The following is a 20,155-nucleotide window of genomic DNA, read 5'->3' as shown; positions in this document are numbered from 1 at the left end:
TCCAGAGTGCTGAGGAAATTAGCAGAGGTCATTGTGGGACCCCTGGCACAGCTTATGAGCACTCATGGTCCTCTGGCAAGGTTCCAGAGGACTGAAAAAGGGCCAATGTGGTCCCCATTTTCAAAACAGGGAGGAAGGAGGACCCAGGAAATTACAGGCCTGTTAGTCTTACCTCGGTCCTGGGAAAGCTCTTTGAGAAAATTATCCAGGTGCACATCTGCAAGGGACTAGCAGGGGAGTGTATGCTTAGGGGCAACCAACATGGGTTCATTAAAGTCAGGTCCTGTCAGACCAGCCTGGTGGCCTTCTATGACCAGGTCACAAAATCCTTGGACACAGGCGTCACAGTGGATGTAATCTTTCTGGACTTTAGGAAGGCCTTCGACCCTGTCTCTCACCCCATTCTCATTAAAAAAATTAGGAGATTGTGGTGTCAATGCCTACACAGTCAGATGGGTTGCCAATTGGCTGGAGGGCTACACCCAGAGAGTGGTGGTGAATGGGTCATTTTCGACCTGGAGGGATGTGGGCAATGGGGTCCCCCAGGTCTCATTCCTCAGGCCCCCACTTTTCAACATCAGCGACTTGGACGAAGGGGTGAAAAGAACCTTATTCAAATTCACAGATGACACTGAGATGTGGGGAGAAGTGGGCACTCTAGAAGGGAGGGACAGGCTGCAATTGGATCTGGACAGGTTGCAGGGGTGGGCGGATGAGAATAAGATGAGATTCAATACTGACAAATTCAGGGTACTGCACCTAGGGAGAAAGAACCAGCAGCATACCTACAGGCTGTGGAACTCCCTTCTCATCAGCACAGAGGCAAAAAAGAATCTTGGAGTCATTATAGAATTATAATGACTCCAAGATTATAGAATTATAACCAGTTTGAAAGTGGCTGAAACTGTTTGAGATAAATCTGATTTAATGTAGTATCAGACATAACTGATTTGGGTCAAAGTGGTTTATACAATGTCTGTCCCAGATCCCTTGCTGGTTTAAGATAAACCAGACTCCCCCAGCATCCTGGCATACTCTCTGGCTCAGTGGGACTCTCTGCTGCACAGTAGGACTGGCCTCTCCCCTCTGCTCCCTGGCTGTAGCTCCTGCAGAGACTGCAGGTGCAGCAGAGTCTGCCTGCCTTCCCCCAGTTCCTCCCCCACTGCTGCTTGATGCTCTCTGCTCAAGCAGGAATCCCCGCCTCCCTCCCATCTCCCACAACACAGACCCCAGCCTCACAGACCCTAGGCATGTGGTATGCTAGCTAATGCCAAGAGGTGTCTGTTTGTGGTCTCCAATTTCAGTAGAACAGAGAGACAGAACAGAAACCACTAGGGATTTTTGTAGCTAATCAACAAGTCAGCTAGTAAGTTTTTGAAGAAGAGTTTGAACTAATGGAGAAAGGGTGTTGTTTTGCTGATGGGGTGATAAACACAGTTATCAGCTCCCTGCTGGCTTGCTTGCCTGTTGGTTTGCTGTAGACAGTATAAAGAAACAGGGAGAGAAATTGAAAAGCTCCATATCATCCACAGATGCATGCACTACAGACCCCCACTTTGCCTCAGAGTGCTAGCCCAGGGCCGGGGTCTGGCAACACTCCCACCCCTTGAGCAGCCAGGGGGGAAAAGCCTGGGATGGTGCAGGCAAACCTTCGTAATCAAAGGTCCTGCTGGGGCCTGGTCATGCCCCACCTCAGTTCAGTACTGTAGAAGGGAAGGGAGGGCTGCTCTAGCGCCCCCGCCCCCCCCCCCCCCCCGCTTCTAGCCTGAGCCACTGTGGGCATGTGCCTGCATCTGTGCAGTTAAAAAGTGATTTAGCCTAGCCAGGTTAGACTAACGTGCAAAGATTGAATCAATTCAGGCTCAGGCTTTTTGAATGTCTGTCCCTAGCCATGAAGATTTCTATTAACCAAGTGCAAGTCTTCAATAAGAAAAAGACATGTTCCTATGATCTTTTACCTAAAATACAATAACGGAAAGGGTAAAATCCCAGTGAAGGCAAGACAGTGTGTGGCTTTCCTGTGAATTAACAGGCTGAGATAAAAACTTTGGGGAAGGAGAGAGAGGAGAAGCCAGGTATTTACTTTGATTTGTCACCTCATAGAAAATCACAACTGCCTTGTCTTTACTTGGATTTTGCCCTGTGTTCATTACCATGTGTTAGGTAACTAACATGAGATAAGAATATATCTTTTTTTCCTGTGAGGAAAAGGCCCAAGCAGCTAAGAAAGCTTATCTTTACTTCATAAAAGATCCCTCAGAAGTATGTTCGTGCCGCATCTATCGGCCTCACCCCCTTTTTTCCATATGTTTCCTCCTATGCTTTAGTTTAAAACCAACCTCTCTTGACTCTTCAGTTTTTATCATGCCAGTCCCCTTATGCTTTTTGAATTTAAACTACTGAGTTACACCACATTTTCCAGGAGACCAACTTTTCCATTTGTCTACATACTTTCTAGATCAATCCTTTAGTTTCACATCTGGCAACTTTTACAAAGTACTGGAGGGGGAGAAGGAGGAGAGGGAAGATAATAAATGAGGCAGTGCTGGGAAAGGGAACAAGTAAAGAACCCATAGGCACAAAGGGGTCACAAAAGCTTATCCAGGTAAGGGGATAAGAATCCATAGTCTCTGTTTAGATCATATTTAATATAATTCAGTCTGTGGATAATATTTGTTCTGCAAACTTCAGATTGGTTTTTAAAGGTTTCCTGCCTAAGAACAACTACCCTGAGATCAGCAATGGAGTATCAAGGGAGGTAAAGTATTATGCCACAAGCTTTCGTGTCTTTCTGGAGTTGATGTCAGATCAATGTTAATTCATTCTTTCACATAGATATCACCCTATCTTTCCAACATAAAGACAAAGGGGACTGTAAACAGGTGATGACATATATGATGTTGGCACAGGTGCAGGTAAATGAACCTTGTATGTTATAATCCATGTTATTTGGTCCAGGTCTGTATTAATGTTGGTCCAAAGCAGGTATCTGGTTCTGTTGCAAGGCCTGGTGTCTTGCTGAGAATGGGACTTAGGTAGTCTATTGCTTGAGAGCCAGGATTTGAGCTTGGGGGCTACCTGTAAGCCACAACAGGTTTGTTCCCCATGGCTACCTTGAGATGGTTGTCATTTTCCCTGAGGTGTTGGGGTCATTAATGATGTGTCTAAGATGTTTAATGTGAGGACAGTAGGTGACAACCAGAGGGACTCTGTTGCTCTTGTCTTGGGGTTGTTATTGTAGTAGGTCAATGAAAGGTCTGAGTCTGGCTTTGTTGATTTAACTGGCTGCAGTTTGGGGATTGTATTGTAATGGTAGTACTTCCTACTCCAGATCCCTAAGGTACACATTCCAGTTGGTGGGATTAGAGGAGATATGGTTATAACATGGAACTATCCATTAGATGAAGATAATGCATAGTGGTGTGCGTAGGTTAAAAGCTGGTGGCATGAAGATAGATGCGGCAGTTGCATGGTTTTTGATACAAAGCAGTGGCAATATGGCCATTGTAAACCTTCACCGTAGTGTCTAGGAAACAAATTTTCTGGGTGGAGTATTCCAGACTTAGTTTGATGGAAGGGTGGAAGTTGTTACAATGCTGGTGAAATTTCTCTAGCAATTCCTTCCCATGTGTTTATACAATGAAGATGTCACTGATGTACCTTAAGTATATCATAGGGATCAGGGCAACTGTGGTGGTCTGTGTAAGGAGGTGCTCAGCAGAAGGTTGAGACTCAGCTGCAGGTAGTCATCAAAGAAGAGTCTTTCTGGGAGGCTGGTTGCAATCATTGATCACTAAATGAGGGTGGAGCTACAAGAGAGAGTTAAGAGCTCCAGGGGCAGAGCAAAAGGGGGAGGGGAGAAGAGAAGAGGTGGATGTGCTAAGGGAGAAGCATAGAGCATGGGTTGCTGCTCTCTAGGTCTGAAAAAAAGGCTGTGGGTTTTGGTAGTATTTGTTACTTTGGTTGTTTGCTTTGTTTCCTATGGGGACAAGGTTGCACATATAAACATGAATTGACTGGAAACTTGAACTCAGAGCTGGCTGGCCTTGATGAGGAAGCTGAACAAGTGACCTACTTACAGTCTGTCATAAATATGTTGGCATATTGGTGGGTCATATGTGTGCCCATTGCAGCGCCATTTGTTTGTAAGTATAGGGTGTCCCCAAACCTGAAAGAGTTGTGTGTGATGGCAAAGCAGGAGAGTGTAATGGAAACAGAAGCAGTGTCCTCACGGAGGAAAGCCTTGTTTATGGCTTGTTATCCATTGTCATGAGGAACGCTGGTGTACAGTGACATGTTGGTGGGCATCCATGTACCTAACATGGTGTTAACTAGATGTTGGTCTTTAGTTCCTATTTTCATTTCATCCCATTGGAAGAACATGCTGAATATGCATTGGAGCATGCTGCTAGCTGCTCAAAGACATGGCTTACTCCAGTTTATGAGGGCAGTTCTAAGCTTTTACTTTATTTACACATATTTGTTTGAGTAGAGCAGCGGATCACAGTCACAGTGCTAAGAATAAGCACCTAATGTATGTGAGAAAAGCACTGCATGACTATCCTACTAACAAAAACACTTTTCACGCTAATCTATTTTTTCATTTTAAAAATTAAAGGTTGGCTACGAATATTTGAAAGGGGAGAAAAGAAATGTGCAGTGAAAAGGAATAAACAGATAAGACAAGTCTATACATTTTTACTTGTAAAGAATGGGCTGAAAACGTGCTGTTCACACACAGCACAGTGAAATAAAAATTCACATAGCTTTTTACCATTTCCCTCTAACAGGAAAAAAAATCTGTCTATGGAACTGGCCTAACTAATTATTTTACTTTAAGAGTAATACCTATAGTAAGGCTTAACATAACCACTTTAACCAAATCTGAAAGGACACTCACTTTTTGAATTGTAGCTATTAGTTTTCAGTCATTTTTTTCAAAGTTCATCACCTCCACCTAGAAAAAATAATCATATGGAATATTAACATTAACAAGCCAGCAAGAACAGCAGAGCTGCTTCAACTTAATAGGCCAGTTTGAAGGATTTTTAAATACTGCTAAAATACACCAGAGGGATGTGGGAAGGGGATGGGATCTCATTCAGAGTCCTTACAGTTTTCTTTACAAAGAAGACAAACGAAGAAGGAAAATGAAAGAAGTTTGGTTGTAATTACAATGGGAGAGAAAAGGGGATTGTCTAAACCTTTTTTTGGTCTCTAGTCATGATAAAGCTTTTTTTTCTTAAATTCTTCCCTGATTTTTGAAGTACTATTGGTATTTGACTACATTAACAACTCAGGTAGTTCAAGGTATAACCCCACTATCTTTACCTTCTAATCTGGGCAGGTTTCTAGCAGGTGGAGTTAAGTGTTGGAGTATTGTTTTATTTTATTTAAAAATTGATCTGCTTTTATATAGTTATTTTACTTTTATTGTAAGCTTCACATAATCTTTTTGGGGAGCATGGCATAGAAATCAAATCAGTCAATCAGTAAATCAATAGAGCTCTAATCCTAAAAGACCTCATTTCTTTATTAATTTATTTAATGTATGTTCTACATTGCTAAACTTTTTTCCAGTGGGACCATTTACTATCAAATAGCAATGGGATTTAAGAAAATGATTCATGGGAATGTATTGATTTAGTTGAATTTTCTATGATAAATAATTCAGATGTTGTATTTTTACTTTTATGCTATATTATACACTATCAAAATGTATAATATTCTATTGTTTGACTGTCACAGTATATTACATTACAATGTATAATATAGCATAAATGTTAAAATTGTGAAGTCAAAGTCAAACGTATTGACCATTATCAAAATAGTCAACTGAAATATTGTGAACTACTTAATTTTGCCAAAAAAATCCAAGATTTCATCTTTTTATTTCCATTTAGAATAAAACTAAATTTCAAATTCTCAGAACTTTCTGCCAGACAGAAATTTCATTTTTCTGATAAACTCTAGTCAATACATTCATTTTTTTCTTTTATGTCTGAAATTAAAAAGATGCTTATCCAAAGCTCTAGGCTCCGTAATATTATTACTATCACAATAAAAATCTCAGCCACATTAAAGTGCTCATTTCATATTACAGTCAACTAGACACCTAGGGCTAAATCTTTTTTTTTTTCACTTTATGGGGCTAAATGGCTTTTATGCAGTTGCATAACTGCATTTTTTGGCACTTACAAGTAGTTTGCGATTCAGCTCTGGGCAGGGAGATGGGTAAGCACCCACTGAGTACACTCATCAGGGTTACATTCTGCTAGGCAGGTACACAGTGACATGTACTCTCCCAAGTAAGGCCAGGTAAATCCCAAAATTCTAAGCAGGAAAAAACACTTGACTAGAACATGTTAGACAGCTCAGGATGCTCCTATGTTTTAGCCTAGGGGGCAAGATCCAGACATGCAGGCACGTGATCCAGACATGCAGGCACGTGCAGTTTGTCACACTGCAAACCTCTTTGTGGTGCTACAAACCATGCCTGTTACATGTTAAACCATGCGCCATGCTGCTAATTTTGCAAATTTCCTGGTAGCAAAAAGAAGCCCTAAAGAGAAAAGTGGTGCAAAGCATGCCACAATGGCATGCACCAGGAAAAACATGAAGATGGGGCACCATGCACACTAGGGAGCTCCCTCCATGCGCTATGAAGCCCCCACTGTGAGGTACCATGGGCTCCAGCCACTCCCTAGCTGACAGGGGCACAGTGTGCCTTGAGATGAGGAAGAAGGCAGTCCTGAGCTGGCTGCTTCTCCATCTCCATGTGCCTCAGTGTAGGGGCTCTGCTGTAGCTGACTGGGGTGCAGAGTGCTGGGGCATAGAGTGCCTCAGCATGGGGACTTTGCAGTGCACAGAGACAGGGGAGCAGGCTTCATCCAGCTGGCAAGACCAGATAAATTGAGCACCACTGTTTTAGCTAAATATCTCAGTGGCCTAGGCAGTGGGAGATCCAGGTTCTAGATCCTCCTTATCATCATTAGTTTCTCAGGAAAGTACTCTAACCATGAGGCCATGGACTAATCAGAACTCCTGCCAGCCCTGCCATTGAAACTAACCCCTTGTGCAGCTACAAGAGGATGTTATATAAAGGAAGGGAACAAGCCAGTGGGCATGTAGCTCAGTGAAATGGATACTGCCCTAGACAGGAGGGGTTCTAGCATAGGTTCTTGCCCATAATGAGGCAGACACTTCCCCAATAATCTCTATCCATTTTATCTAATGAATAATAAATGAAAGCTCCAGTGGGTCAGCTTCAAGAAGAGGGCTGGGGAAAGGCTTTGCTAACACTCAACCCAGGTCTGGTGCTTGGAGTGCTTTGCTGAAATTCAAGAGGTAAACTGTCTCTGCGTGTGGGTGACTTCGAACCTGGGTTTTTTGCCCCTCAAGCAGGGTCTCCAACTACTAGGTTACCAAGCTAGAATATATGGGGTGCTGACAGACGTGACAGTGGTGCTGACAGATGTGACGGTTGGTTGCTTGATTGGCCACTGAAAGCACACAACAGCCATGCACTGACAGAAGTGCACAGCAGAATGCTTTAAAAATGCCCAATCCAACCAGAACCAGAACCCCATTATATGAGGGTTCAGATGAACGCGCTCCAAAGTGGAGCTCCTTCACTAACATCTGTCAGTGCAGCTGGGAGCAGGGCTCAGATGACAGCCAAGCTCTGCTCCCCACACTGCCATTGAAATGGGAGTGGGGGGGAGGCTCCAATCCACTCACCTCACCCTCCAGCACCAGCTGAGCAACTCCCAGAATGAGCTCCCTCTGCTCCCTCACCCCCTCCCCATTCTGAAGACAGCACCGCACCACTGCTTGGAGGGGGGACAGGTGAGACGAGAGTAAGAGTGGCTGTAAAGATGTAGCCACTTTAAATTGTAGCTCATTGCCCAATCCCAGGGGTAGCTGTAATTCATGGTGCTGCCTGAAAAGTGCCATGAGTTACAGTGGAAAGTTGCACGTCTGTCAGTGCCACTGATTCTGTTTCACTACAAGGCAAAATAGAGTGCAAACTGTAATTGCTCAAGATGACAGTTACATGCCTGTGTATGTGCATTTTAAGGGCATAAAGTGAAATAGGATTTAGCCCCTACTGAAATTCCAGTCTACCACTTCATCACTAAGAAGACAGGGCAGAGGTGCACCTTACAGACTACGCAAAGTGCACCTCTGTGTTGGCTTCTGCCAGGCTTCAAGCTAACACAGCTAACAACTTTTCATTGTTGAGCAGTATACCTTTACCACTTCAAATTCCTGTGGCACAGATGGCTTTTGCAGTGTGTACACAAGAGCACTAACTCTGTGATATTTCAGATGAAAGTAGATAATAAATTCTGGAGTCTGGGACCCTCACAGAGAATGCATTGTCACTGAACTCTCTCTTTTATAAGAGACAACAGCTGGAGGAAGAAGTGAGGTAGGCTGGACTGTACCTCTGAAGGAACACCACTTGCTTATATTTATTGCAAGTCAAAATGGGTTATGACATGCTGAATCATACTGTACACATTTTCTGTTTTATCTCATACAGTCCAAAGGATGAACATCAATGTGTGCTATTAAGGAGAGTCACAGGGGAAACATTAGGAGGCAGCAAGCCTCAAAAGACAAATTCCTTTTAGGACTCCTTTTTAATAACTGGGTGGGGGGGCGTAAAATACATAAAATTACTTTAGCGTGGTGGAGTCTGCTCTGTTCTCCATCCCATGCTCCTTTTACCTTCCATGTCATGCATCCAGTTCTTGGAAAGTTCTTGGAAAGAATAGGTAACCACCTGTTCTTCCTATTCCTTTCCATAAGCAATTATAGGAAACCCTTGTTATTCACGGGTTCGGCATTCACAATTTCAAATATTTGTGAATGCATTTTAAATACACTTTCAGGCACTCCTCTGGAGCTCTGCACTTGCTGCCGCTTGAGCTCTGTGCTTGCTGGCCACCACCGCGCTCCCACTGTTGCCACCAGAGCTGTGCCCCCCCCACCAGCCACCAAGGACACTGCATTCATGACTGCAGACTGCATTCATGAACGCAGTGCCTTATTTGCAGATTTCGCCATTCACACCTGTATCTGACACGAACTTCTCCTTTCTTTAGAGCTAAGACCACAGTAGCTTTTACCTGGCTGTGGAACTAAAACGGTTGGGGATTTTTTTTCAATTACTCCCTTGAGTGGTTGAGCTAGTGGTTATCACTAGAGATCCATTGATATGTAGTCAGAACATGTAACAATATTAATTTTACTGAGGAAGGCAGACAACTAATGTGTTATCACAAGATTATTTATGAAATGTTTCTCGCTAAAATGTGTGTACTAGGTGAATAGTGTTATTTTGCCTGCAATTACTTCTTGTATGTCAAAGGTCTCAGAGAGAAAGAGAAGAGCATGCAAATTGAATTAGGCAACTCCACAGTAAAGCGCATGTCAGGATGTGCCCAGTTACTGCACACAGGCAGTGGGGAGGCCATTTGCACTCTTCTTTGGAGAAACCGGCTTTGGCCACTGCAAGAGACAGACACTAAGGCCACGTCCCCATGAGCTGGAACGTGCATTTCCCCAGGGACATGCGCTGTGGCACACAGCACGTTGCCCTGGGTGAAGTAGGAGAGGGATGGCCCCAGCAGACTTACCTGTGTCCTGAGGGCCTCTGGGGGCTGCAGCCATGGCAGTTCAGCAGTGTGGAGCCTGGACAGCATCCAGAGCATGACCCAGGTGGCCAGGCTCCAGTTATCGGAGGTACACACTGCCACCATGTGCACCGCACCGCTTTTTAAAGAAGGCACAGTTTTTTTGGCACTGGGATCTCCCAGTGTCAACGCCCCTCCCCCCCCACCCCGCCGCCTCCCCCTCCTCCACACTGCAAATGAGCAGTGCGGGGAATGCCTGCATATGCAGCGTGTAAGGTGTGTGGTGCTGCAGATGGGTCTGTAGTGCCGCGTACCACACGTCCACACTCATCTGGACATGCCCTAATTGAACTCTTCCAATATGTTACAGCATGGCAGAACTTCTCAAGGGTGGGGAGGAATCAGCTCGTTGCTTTGGGTGATCTCTTGTGGTACATTATAATCTTGATACTCCAAACTTTTACTCTTGCATGCAGAGGTCTGCGCTCTAGGTTACAGATCCTGTGCTTGTACTCCTCTTACAATGAGGTCTCAGTTTTGATTGGGGACTTTGTCATCACTGTATCCTAAAGAAATAATTTTAATTATAGATACAGAGTTTTGAAAATAATGAACAAATTTCATTGGTGAGATACTGAAATCCAAAACTATGCAAACAATATTTTAAAAGACCCTAACCTTTCTTAGAGGTTGATTTAAATCACCATGTTACACACTGACCGACTTGTTCTGGTTTACTACCACAAAAGAGGGAAAGAAAAAGAAAAGTGTTAAAACTGTTCTGAGAATTGGTGAAAATAGATGAATCAATCACAGACAGAAAAAAAGATTTCCATCCAATCCAAATTGTTCAGATGTCACCTTTTTTTATGAGTAAAAAATTATCACAGGTGGGAGCAGGGCCAGAGGTGCCTCTGCACCAGTAACCTAAGCTGTGCCTGTAAATGTCCCCAAAGGCTAAGAAGCCTCCACCGATTTGCCTCCAGTAGGTGTGATGAATAGTGTCTGTTGGAAAGCTGGATCACTTGACTCTACCCCTGCTATTGGCTTTTAAACCAGACAAATAGGGGAACGCAAGTGAAGAGAGGATGCACTTGGGCATGAGCGAGGTTTGGAGGCAAGACAAAGGAGGGGCGAAAGAGACCACATGCAAACAGAAGAAGATTTCAGCACTTTAGCTGGAAATCGATTTCTTTCCCTTGCAAGAAAATAAAAACAAAAAAAGGGGAGCTGGTGGTTTGGAAAGGCTTGTGGTGTTAAAGCGCCACCTTCAGCCTGCGGGAAGCAGAGAGCAGACTCCCAGAGGATACACCAGGTTCCTAGGACATGAACTCGCCCAGCATGACTGCACAAGGCAATGGGAAATCATCTCCCCAGGTTCACATCCACTATTGCATATTCTCCAGGAAAGAAAAAAGGAAAAGAAATCTGCGGGCTCTCCGCCGAGGAGGGGTGGGCGAACGCATTCATGGCCCCTGCCACTCGCTGCATTTTTTTTATTTTTTATTTTGCCAGATGTAGATGCAGACGAAGCACCCAGCCCAGCACCTCCCCCCTCCCCCCTCCCCCCCGTCAGCCAGCCGGGCGAGGGGGGTGTGTGCGCGCATGGGGTGAGTTAATAAAGGCAGAGAGGAGGAGCCAGTGGGAGGCGGCCGAGGCAGGCCATTGGCTGGCGGGGGGAGTGATGTCACCCATATGAAACCCTGATAACTAGTTCGGAGGAGAACCTGCAACTTTTGCAGAAGGGGCAGCGCGAGGCGGCGGAGCTCGGGCCGGCTGCTGCGCGGGGGAAGGGACGAGCGGAGCGGGAGCAGCGGGCGGGACGCGGGGCTCGTCGGGCCGGCGGGGGCGCGGGGAGAGGCTCGGAGGGAACAAAGGGAAGGAGCAGCGGTGCCCGCAAGACCCCCCGCCCCCCGCCCCGCCATGGTGCAGCAAGCGGAGAGTCCCGAGGCGGAGAGCAACCTGCCCCGGGAGGCGATGGACACCGAAGAGGGCGAGTTCATGGCTTGCAGCCCGGTCGCCTTGGACGAGAGCGACCCGGACTGGTGCAAAACGGCCTCGGGGCACATTAAGCGGCCCATGAACGCGTTTATGGTGTGGTCGAAAATCGAGAGGAGAAAAATCATGGAGCAGTCGCCGGACATGCACAACGCGGAGATCTCCAAGCGCCTGGGCAAGCGGTGGAAAATGCTGAAGGACAGCGAGAAGATCCCGTTCATCCGGGAGGCGGAGCGGCTGCGGCTCAAGCACATGGCCGATTACCCCGACTACAAATACAGGCCCAGGAAAAAGCCCAAAATGGACCCGTCCGCCAAGCCCAGCGCCGGCCAGAGCCCGGAGAAAAACGCGCCCCCCAGCAGCGGCGGCGGCGGCGGCGGCAGCAAAAGCGCCAAGAGCTCCGGTAAGAAATGCAGCAAGCTCAAGCCCCCGCCGGCCTCGGCCTCGGCCTCGGCCTCGCCCCCCAAGGCCGGCGCCAAAGCCGCCCCGCACGGCGACTACGCGGGGGAAGACTACGTCTTCGGCGGCCTCAAGGTGAGCGGCAAGGCGGTCAAGTGCGTCTTCCTGGACGAGGACGATGAGGACGACGAGGACGACGACGAGCTGCAGCTGCGGATCAAGCAGGAGGCGGACGAGGACGACGAGGAGGACGAGCAGCAGCAGCAGCAGCAGCTGCGGCGGTACAACGTGGCCAAAGTGCCGGCCAGCCCCACCTTGAGCTCCTCGGCCGAGTCCCCCGAGGGGGCGAGCCTGTACGAGGAGGTGCGGGGCGGCGGCGCCGCGCACGGCAGCGGCAGCGGCAGCAACAGACTGTACTACAGCTTCAAGAACATCACCAAGCAGAGCCCCCCGGCGCAGCCGCCGCAGCCGCCCAGCCTGTCGCCGGCCTCCTCCCGCTCCATCTCCACCTCGTCCTCCGGCAGCGAGGAGGCGGACGACCTCCTCTTCGACCTCAGCTTGAATTTCTCCCAGCACCCGCACGCCGGCGCGGAGCTGGGGGCGGGCTCCGCCGCGGGCAACCTCTCCCTGTCCCTGGTGGACAAGGATTTGGATTCGTTCAGCGAGGGCAGCCTGGGCTCGCACTTCGAGTTCCCCGATTACTGCACCCCGGAGCTGAGCGAGATGATCGCGGGGGACTGGCTGGAGGCGAACTTTTCCGACCTGGTCTTCACCTACTGAGCGGCGGGGAAGGCGTGTCGCTGCTGGGAGCCACCGGGCAGAGGCAGGAGAGATGATGCTGGTGCTGATGCGATGAAATGGGGAGGCGGGGGGGATGAAATCCTGAAAAGCAAAACAAAAAAAAGGCTCGTTTTTTCTTTCAAAAAAAAAAAAAGAAGAAGAAAAGAAGAGTGTCTCGAAGTTCGTTCCAAACCGAGCCCGGAGTTGTGATTTTTTTTATTTTAATTTTTTATTTTATTTTATTATTTTTTTTCTCTTGCATTTGGTGATCACAACAACAACAAAGGCAAATGGGACTGGGGGAAAATGCTACAGAAGGCGCTGTTTGAAGCTGGTCGGTCTGTGATTGAAGTCTGGAAGATGGTCTGCGAAGAAGTCTTGTGGCAGCACAACTGTTACTCAAGGGGGTTTGTGGATTTTTTTTTTTTCCTTTTTCCGTGAGACAGAGAGAGAGCTTCAAGAACTGTTCCGGTGTTCTGCTTTTTTTTAATTATTATTATTATCTGAAAGGGACCATTGCAACTTTTTTTGGAGGGAGAAAACTGATGTCTTCTATGCATCCGATTCTTAACAAAGCTGCAGGGAGCTTGAAAAAATGCAGACTGTACAAACGCTTACAAAAAACAAAAAAAACAAAAAACAAAAACACTGAACTGACTTAAGATCAGAGTTTACTTTTCAGATCAAATTGTTTATGGTTTTACAAATGTGATTTCTACTTGCCAACTTTTTTTTTGTAACTTGTTCCCTTATACCTCCTTGATTGAATACCAGACAGCCTAGACCTCAGTACAAAAAGGTATTGAAACATTTTTGATACATAACAGACCTCAGTCTTTTTTAAAAATTAATATATTTTCAGGCGTATTTTTGTACAGTGAAAAGGGAACATTCTTGCTGTGTTTTTTCAGTAAGACTTTTCAGGCACTTCTTCCCTTTTATTTTTTCTTTTTATTTTTTTTTCCTCTGTTTTTAGCATGCAAGTTTGTTGGTACGTTACGTCCTGGTTTTAAAAGGATTAAAATTAAAAGAAAAATAATCCTTGCATCTAAAGGCCTTGTGATTTTAAAAAGAAATAAGAAACAAAACACTTTTTTTTTTCCTTTTTGTACAGCGATAGTTCAGATTTGTTCAATATTTGTAGGTAAAGATTTATTGAAAATGGTGATATAGACCTCAGAGCTGTTATCTTAGTTTAAAAGATTGTATATGTACTGTACTATAGTAGGACTTTATGTATCTCATACGCTGTGATATGTGGATGGGGCCCCAGATGGAAGGTATGAAACTGGATTCTCGATTTTAGCAAAAAAAAAAAAAAGAAAAAAAAGGAAAAAAAAAGAAAAAAAAATAAGGCACATAGTTAAAAAAAATAAAAAGAAAGTTTCTCATTTTGTGCAATATAAATCTAAAGTACAGACCATCTGCCTCTTTTGTAGCCAAGGATGGCGAGAGCAGACTTGTGCACTGTCAACATCAGAGCCTGTTTTTTTTTTTTTTTTTTTTTTTTTTTTTTTTAATGCTGAAAGTCTGTATCTTTGACAATTTTAATAAATCAGCTGGAACTGATAGAAACTCGTATCGCTGTTCCCAGTGTGTCTAGCAGAAAGGCGGTGCGGGAGCCGGCGCTGCAGGCTGCTGTGCGGGGGGCGCAGAGAGGCGGCGGTGCTTGCCGGGGCCACGCCCGGCCCCGGCCCCGGCCCCGGCGGCGGGACGCAGGCTCGGACCCCCGGCCCTGTGTCCGCGGCTGCCCCTGCAGTCCGGCGCGGCCGGGGAGCGGGCGCGGCGCTGCGGGCGCAGGGGGGTGTGTCCGGCCATGTGCGCCGCGCGCGGGCTGGGGGCGGCGGCTGGCGCGGGCTATTTTAGGCAGCGGGAAGCGGCTTCCCCACCCCCAGCGCGGCCGGAGGGGGAGCAGCGTCCCCGCGGGCTCCCGGTGCCAGGCGCCCGGGCCTCCCCGCCCCGCCCCGCCCAGCCCCGCCCCGGGGCCCTGCGCGGCGGGAGGGAGGCGGCGCCGGGCGCGCTCCGCCGCGGGAGCTCGGGCTGCTGCTCTACCCGGCCCGGCCCGTCCCCGCCGCCGCTCCCGCCTGCAGGACGTGGAGGCAGGATGCTCCGGGTAGCGGGGCTGTCTCTGCCTCTGCTTCTCGGCCCCAGCACAGCGGTGGGGCTGAAGCTCCAGCCCCCTTTTTCTGTAGTCTTGAGCCGGCCCCGTGCTGTGCTGGGGAGGGGAGACGGGGGGAGGGCTGCTGCCGACCACCAGACTGCCACACGTGCATTTTTTGTTTCGTAGGAGCCATCAGAGTTGAGTCAGGAGCTGCTGATGGCCATCAACAGACTCCCAAGGTGGCAGTGTCTTTCTCCCGAAGTTGACTTACACCCAGCTAGGCATTGGTCCATCCTCTCTTCTTTTATTTTCTTCTTACTGTTTTTGGTTTTTTTTTTGTTTTGTTTTTTAATTTGATCCACTGAGAAATGATCCAGCTGTTTACAAGGACAATTCACTGTGCTGGTATTTTGGTGGCAACCACTGCTACAGGCTTTCAGACTTGCTGAAAAGGAAAATCCTACGTACACATTTGTAAGGCATAATAAAACATAACAGTAAAAACCTGCATGCATGTTATGTTTAATCAAAGAGAACTCTTAGGCATTTAAGTGGTGAATATCTAGGTTAGTTAAATAAGCTGGTAGTAAAATGATTAATATAATCTGATCTCTTATAATAAGAATAATAATATTAATGATAATAAAACACCACTCATGATTCTAAATAAAAGTTTGTTTGGCCTAAATCTTTACTTTGAGAAAAGACATATAGCATATCTTGGGACCTAAATTTATGTCTTGCATTGTGATGATTCTTTATGAGAAACTGTGTTTTAAAACAAACCGAAGTCCAATACACAAAATATCCTTGGCAATGGATAGTCCTCAATAAAGCAGAGTTTTTGAATTTTCAGTTTTTGGTCTCAAATGATTAGTGCGTTCTCCATATAATAACTTAGAAATTAGGTTGAAAACAAATGACATTTACCTCTTCTAAGGCAAAAAAAGGAAGGAAAGAAAGAAAGAAGGAATAAAGTGCTCTAACCTAGCCATTAGCTGTCCTGCTGTTGAAAACTAGTTCATGGGCTAGGTTGATGGCATGAGTTGATCAGATTCCCATCTTTTAAAACTGAGCCAAAATTCTCTTAGCAATTCTTCAAATTATCATGAGAGGATGTGTGGACGTTTTCTTCCAGTCCCTTCCTTCTGATATGCATCCTTGTGTATTAATAATAGGCAGTGTAATTGAACATTTGTGCTTTGCAAATGTTCACTAAGTTATGAATGATTATGGTCAAAAGTAGGCTGGATTTAGTTTGTAATAAGATCTAGTTGTCAGCCCACAAAAATTTTGACACATATATTTTTGGAGGATATTTTTAAAATTACCATTTTTAAAATATTAATTAAGGATAACTAAGCTATCAAAGTATAGAGCAGTCAGGCAGGTCTACTTTAGTTGAAGAAATAAAATACCCTGTCAAAAGAGAGTCTGGGGTATGTGAGGGAACTCTATGATATATGAGATAGATATATTGAGTAAAGGTACAGTGTATAGAGAGAGAGTCTATAATTTTTGTCCAGAAAACTTGAGTTTTTTTGTCCATTTTCAGAGCTTAACTTTACATTTTTGCCCCAAGCAAGCCACTCCCTCTTTTGGGGCTAGTTTGCTCTTGTTGAAATCAATGCCTAACTCCTACTGACTTCTGTGAGAGTAAGAGCAGTGTTAGAGTCACTGGAAGATCACATTAGTTAGGCAACTTTCCTCTTACACTTTTATCCATTTTCCCAGTTCTTTACTTTCAAATGTAAATATAATTCTTTTGGACTGCCATCTTGGAGCAATTGTTTTGGTCCAGGGTTTGTATCACCTCTCTCCTTTTCATTAGGTCTTCGACCATAGCTCTCTAAGTGTAAGCAAACTTAAAGAGGAAACTGATTTTTTTATCTGTAGAAAGACAATTTACTTTGTAACACTAAGGATTTCAGTTCAGCTGAAGACCTAGTGACACATGATGGTTTTTTAGATTTTAAAATGAACTTTTTTCAAAAGTGAACTCAAACTTACATTTTTCTTCTTGGTGATTGAATGTTGTTTTCACTTTCCTTAACTTTAAAAGAACTAACTCACAAAAAATGTTTCAATCCTTTAAGGGCAAAGTTTCACAAGGGCTCAAAGGGCATGTGGTGTGTCTCAGAAATGTGACATACTCTATAAGCATCCGCACCTACTCTCAGTGACCTTCTCCAGGTGTGGAGTCTATAGAATGTGGTTTGCATGTGTATGGTCTGATTTGTCACTTATGCCAGTATAAATCAAGTGCAACTTCGTAGTTACACCAATGTAAAGCTGGTATGAAGTCAAAATCAGAGCCAAATAGTTTTAGTTCTTTGATATTAAACAGGTATTTGCTCAGTTTCTCCTCTCTACCCTTGCCACATCTTCATATTTGATGCCTGGTAAGGCCTTAAATCTGTACGTTACAAAAATTCTCATTGAGCTTCAAGGGAATTTTTTGCCTCAAGAAGGACTTGCAGGATTAATCTCCACTTTCCTTGTTATGTGGAGAACTTGGTTGTTTTTATCAGTTCCCCTTGATCTTCATTTCTAATAATGGCTAAATAAAAAGAAAAAAAAAACTCCATACAATGAGTTGCCTTAACATTTCACCTACTGTACAATTTTATTCCTTTGGCTTTTTTTCCCCACATTGAAGGCTGTGATTTTTTTTACACACTACCTATACCAATTAACTGCCTAATTAGTTTTATCTTCTCTACATGGATGCAGTGAATTTGTAAGAGAATTTCACAAGCAAGTAGTTTTTTAGTGAGTTTAAAATAAATAGACTTTTAAAGACCTATTTTTATATTCAATATAAAGCACAAATGTGCAGAAAGTGTAGAATAACTTACAAAAAAGGGAAACAAAAGTTCATAATATTTCATGTATAAGAGTAATACTTCCATTGGGTAGAGATTCTTTTAGAAAACCCAATGCTTATGCCAGTGCAAAGATAGGAATATTTTAAAAAACTCTTAGAAAATGATGATTGACAGCAATTTCAAAGGAATGACTTCTATTAATAAAAGCAAACCCCTATAGCAATATGGACAAGCAGGGGGTGAATGGTTTTCAATGATGAACAAACAACCTGGAAGTGTGACAATGGAGGTTCCAGTCCTTATTATTTAATCAAACTTTTTCCTGTGGTTAGTTACTACGCATGGATTTTCTGTGAAGTGGAATCTTGCAAAATGGGAATGGGAGCCAACCTACTAAAGATCTGTGAAAGCTACAGAAATTAAGTTTATGATGAGTTTATATTATCATGGCCCCAGCTCTCAGAAAATCAAGACATAGTGTTTGGCCACCTGGAGTTCCATGATCAAGTAATAACTATTAAGCTAGGAGCTCCCATTGTCACAATTTGTTTTTGTTTCCATCTTCCTGCTTATCTCCAAAACTAACTTGCCTCAACTCCTGGGTAAACCAGGGAGAAGAGTTATATGCCATTGTTAGTTCATTTGCAATTTCTATCTGGTTTTGCTCTTGTACATATGTTGGAGTTTTGGAGTCTCTACATAAATGCTGTGATACTTTTTTTTTTTCTTTTCGTGGGCTGTTTTAAAATGGACGCCTATTTTCCAGTGTGGGACTTTTGATGGTTACAACATTTCAAAGATGTTGCATGATGGCCACAGGTGGGGGAAATTGAATGTTTTAGAGCAGTTTTTCAGCATGACACTTTTAAAATATGTAATTTCAAAGACTTTTCAAGGCCACGTGAAATGAGTTTTCATAGCCACTCCAGGTCTGGGGGGAAAGCTGAAAAGTACTTTTGTTTAGAAGTCTGAGTGATGGTGGGGGGGAAACCTTTTCTTAAGGTTTTTGCATGCCAGTGCACGGCCTATTGCTGTGAGACAGAAAGAAGATGGTAAAGCTGCTTGAGGCAATGCACTGGAGGACGAAGTGTTTTCTAGCACTAGAAAAAGAAAATGCATGGCAAAGTTTTGTCTTCTAGTAGACTATATAGCATGCAGAGTTTAGTATGTGTCAAAACAGTGTATGACATTGCTGTATCAAAGTTGTAAAATTAAGCATTATTTATTGAAAACTATGTATTTTTTTTGTAAAAACCTGATCACCTAGAGGATTAATATCAGTGACTTGTGCTAGTGCTACAATCTTAACCAGCTTCTTTACTACAGTACTTGATATGCAGTGTTAATGCTCAGGGTTGAAAACAGTCCACTCCAATGTCTTTTTTTGCAAGAGTTTTTAAATAAAGGAACAGACTAATTCAAATGTTCAAAAGACTCTAATAAAATTGTGTGATCAATCTTCCTATGTGTTTTTATGTGGATTATTTTCCCCCAGTTTTGCATTTGATGAAATGCAGTTCAATTATTGTAGTGAATCCATTCTTCATACTGCGGGCACCCAAAACTCCTAGCCAACAGGAATGTTGTATCTTTCAAAACAGACATGGCTCACAGTCTTGGCCAGGGTAGTATGTGCAAACAGTGAATGCTGCTGTTCTGTGCATACCCAAGAGACACTGAAGTGGAGAAAGAGACAATTATCATCACTTTTTTTTTCTGGTTAATACTTTGGATAAAAAAACCAAAGTATTTTATAATGAACATTTTAGATATTGTTTTAAAGTGGACCATGTAAGAAAGAAATAAGATGGATTAAATGCCAGCAAACCCCATTTTAATCTGTGTCTTTTTCTACAAACAATTTACAGTTTAAATGTATTTTGGCATAGAAATAAATCATTCTGTATTAAGAGTCTACATATGAAAATGTTTTTATGAAAACTTGTAATTGATTCTTGGAACTATAATAAGGTGTTTTTAATGTGTTTATGTGGTGAGAGTTTGTTGTATATTAAATATGGTTTTATAGAAATGATTGTGTTACAAATTGTGTTACAAAATTCCAAATGCACAATTAGCATAACCTAATTATTGTTACTATTCACCTCCAAAAGATGTTACATCTACATATTTCACCATGCACCGAGGCATGAATATAAGGTGTGTACTTCCATAACTTTTATTTAATATCTGTAACTTCAAAGGTTTACCTGGATCTGTAAATATAAAATTAATTGTATTCTGTCATTGGGTTTGGATCATACTCTTCCCTGAGGTCAATGGCAAGACCCTCATTGATTTCAAAGGAAGTATGTTTGGGTCTCCAAACCTGAGAATAGACCGTAATCTGTACAATCTATTCATCAAATGAAAAAGTTCCTGAAAATTTTTTGCAGAATTAACAC

At 44.0% G+C, this 20,155-nt stretch overlaps 1 protein-coding gene across 1 annotated transcript; it reads left to right on the top strand.

Annotated features, from left to right (window-relative positions):
• Positions 1-11,374: 11,374 nt before the first annotated feature.
• SOX11 (SRY-box transcription factor 11) lies at positions 11,375-19,212 on the top strand. The gene has a single exon (XM_059729824.1). The coding sequence runs from the start codon at positions 11,568-11,570 to the stop codon at positions 12,819-12,821; it is 1,254 nt and encodes a 417-aa protein (XP_059585807.1). The 5' UTR covers positions 11,375-11,567; the 3' UTR covers positions 12,822-19,212.
• Positions 19,213-20,155: the final 943 nt, after the last annotated feature.

The sequence above is a fragment of the Alligator mississippiensis genome, chromosome 1 (assembly GCF_030867095.1).
Source record: "Alligator mississippiensis isolate rAllMis1 chromosome 1, rAllMis1, whole genome shotgun sequence".
In the NCBI taxonomy this organism is placed as follows: Eukaryota; Metazoa; Chordata; order Crocodylia; family Alligatoridae; genus Alligator; species Alligator mississippiensis.
Note: the sequence above shows the minus strand (reverse complement) of the source record. Positions and strands in the feature narration are given on the sequence as shown.

Bases quoted from the DNA above. Each gene is read 5' to 3' on its own strand.
- SOX11 (XM_059729824.1), top strand. From the start codon at position 11,568: ATGGTGCAGCAAGCGGAGAGTCCCGAGGCGGAGAGCAACCTGCCCCGG.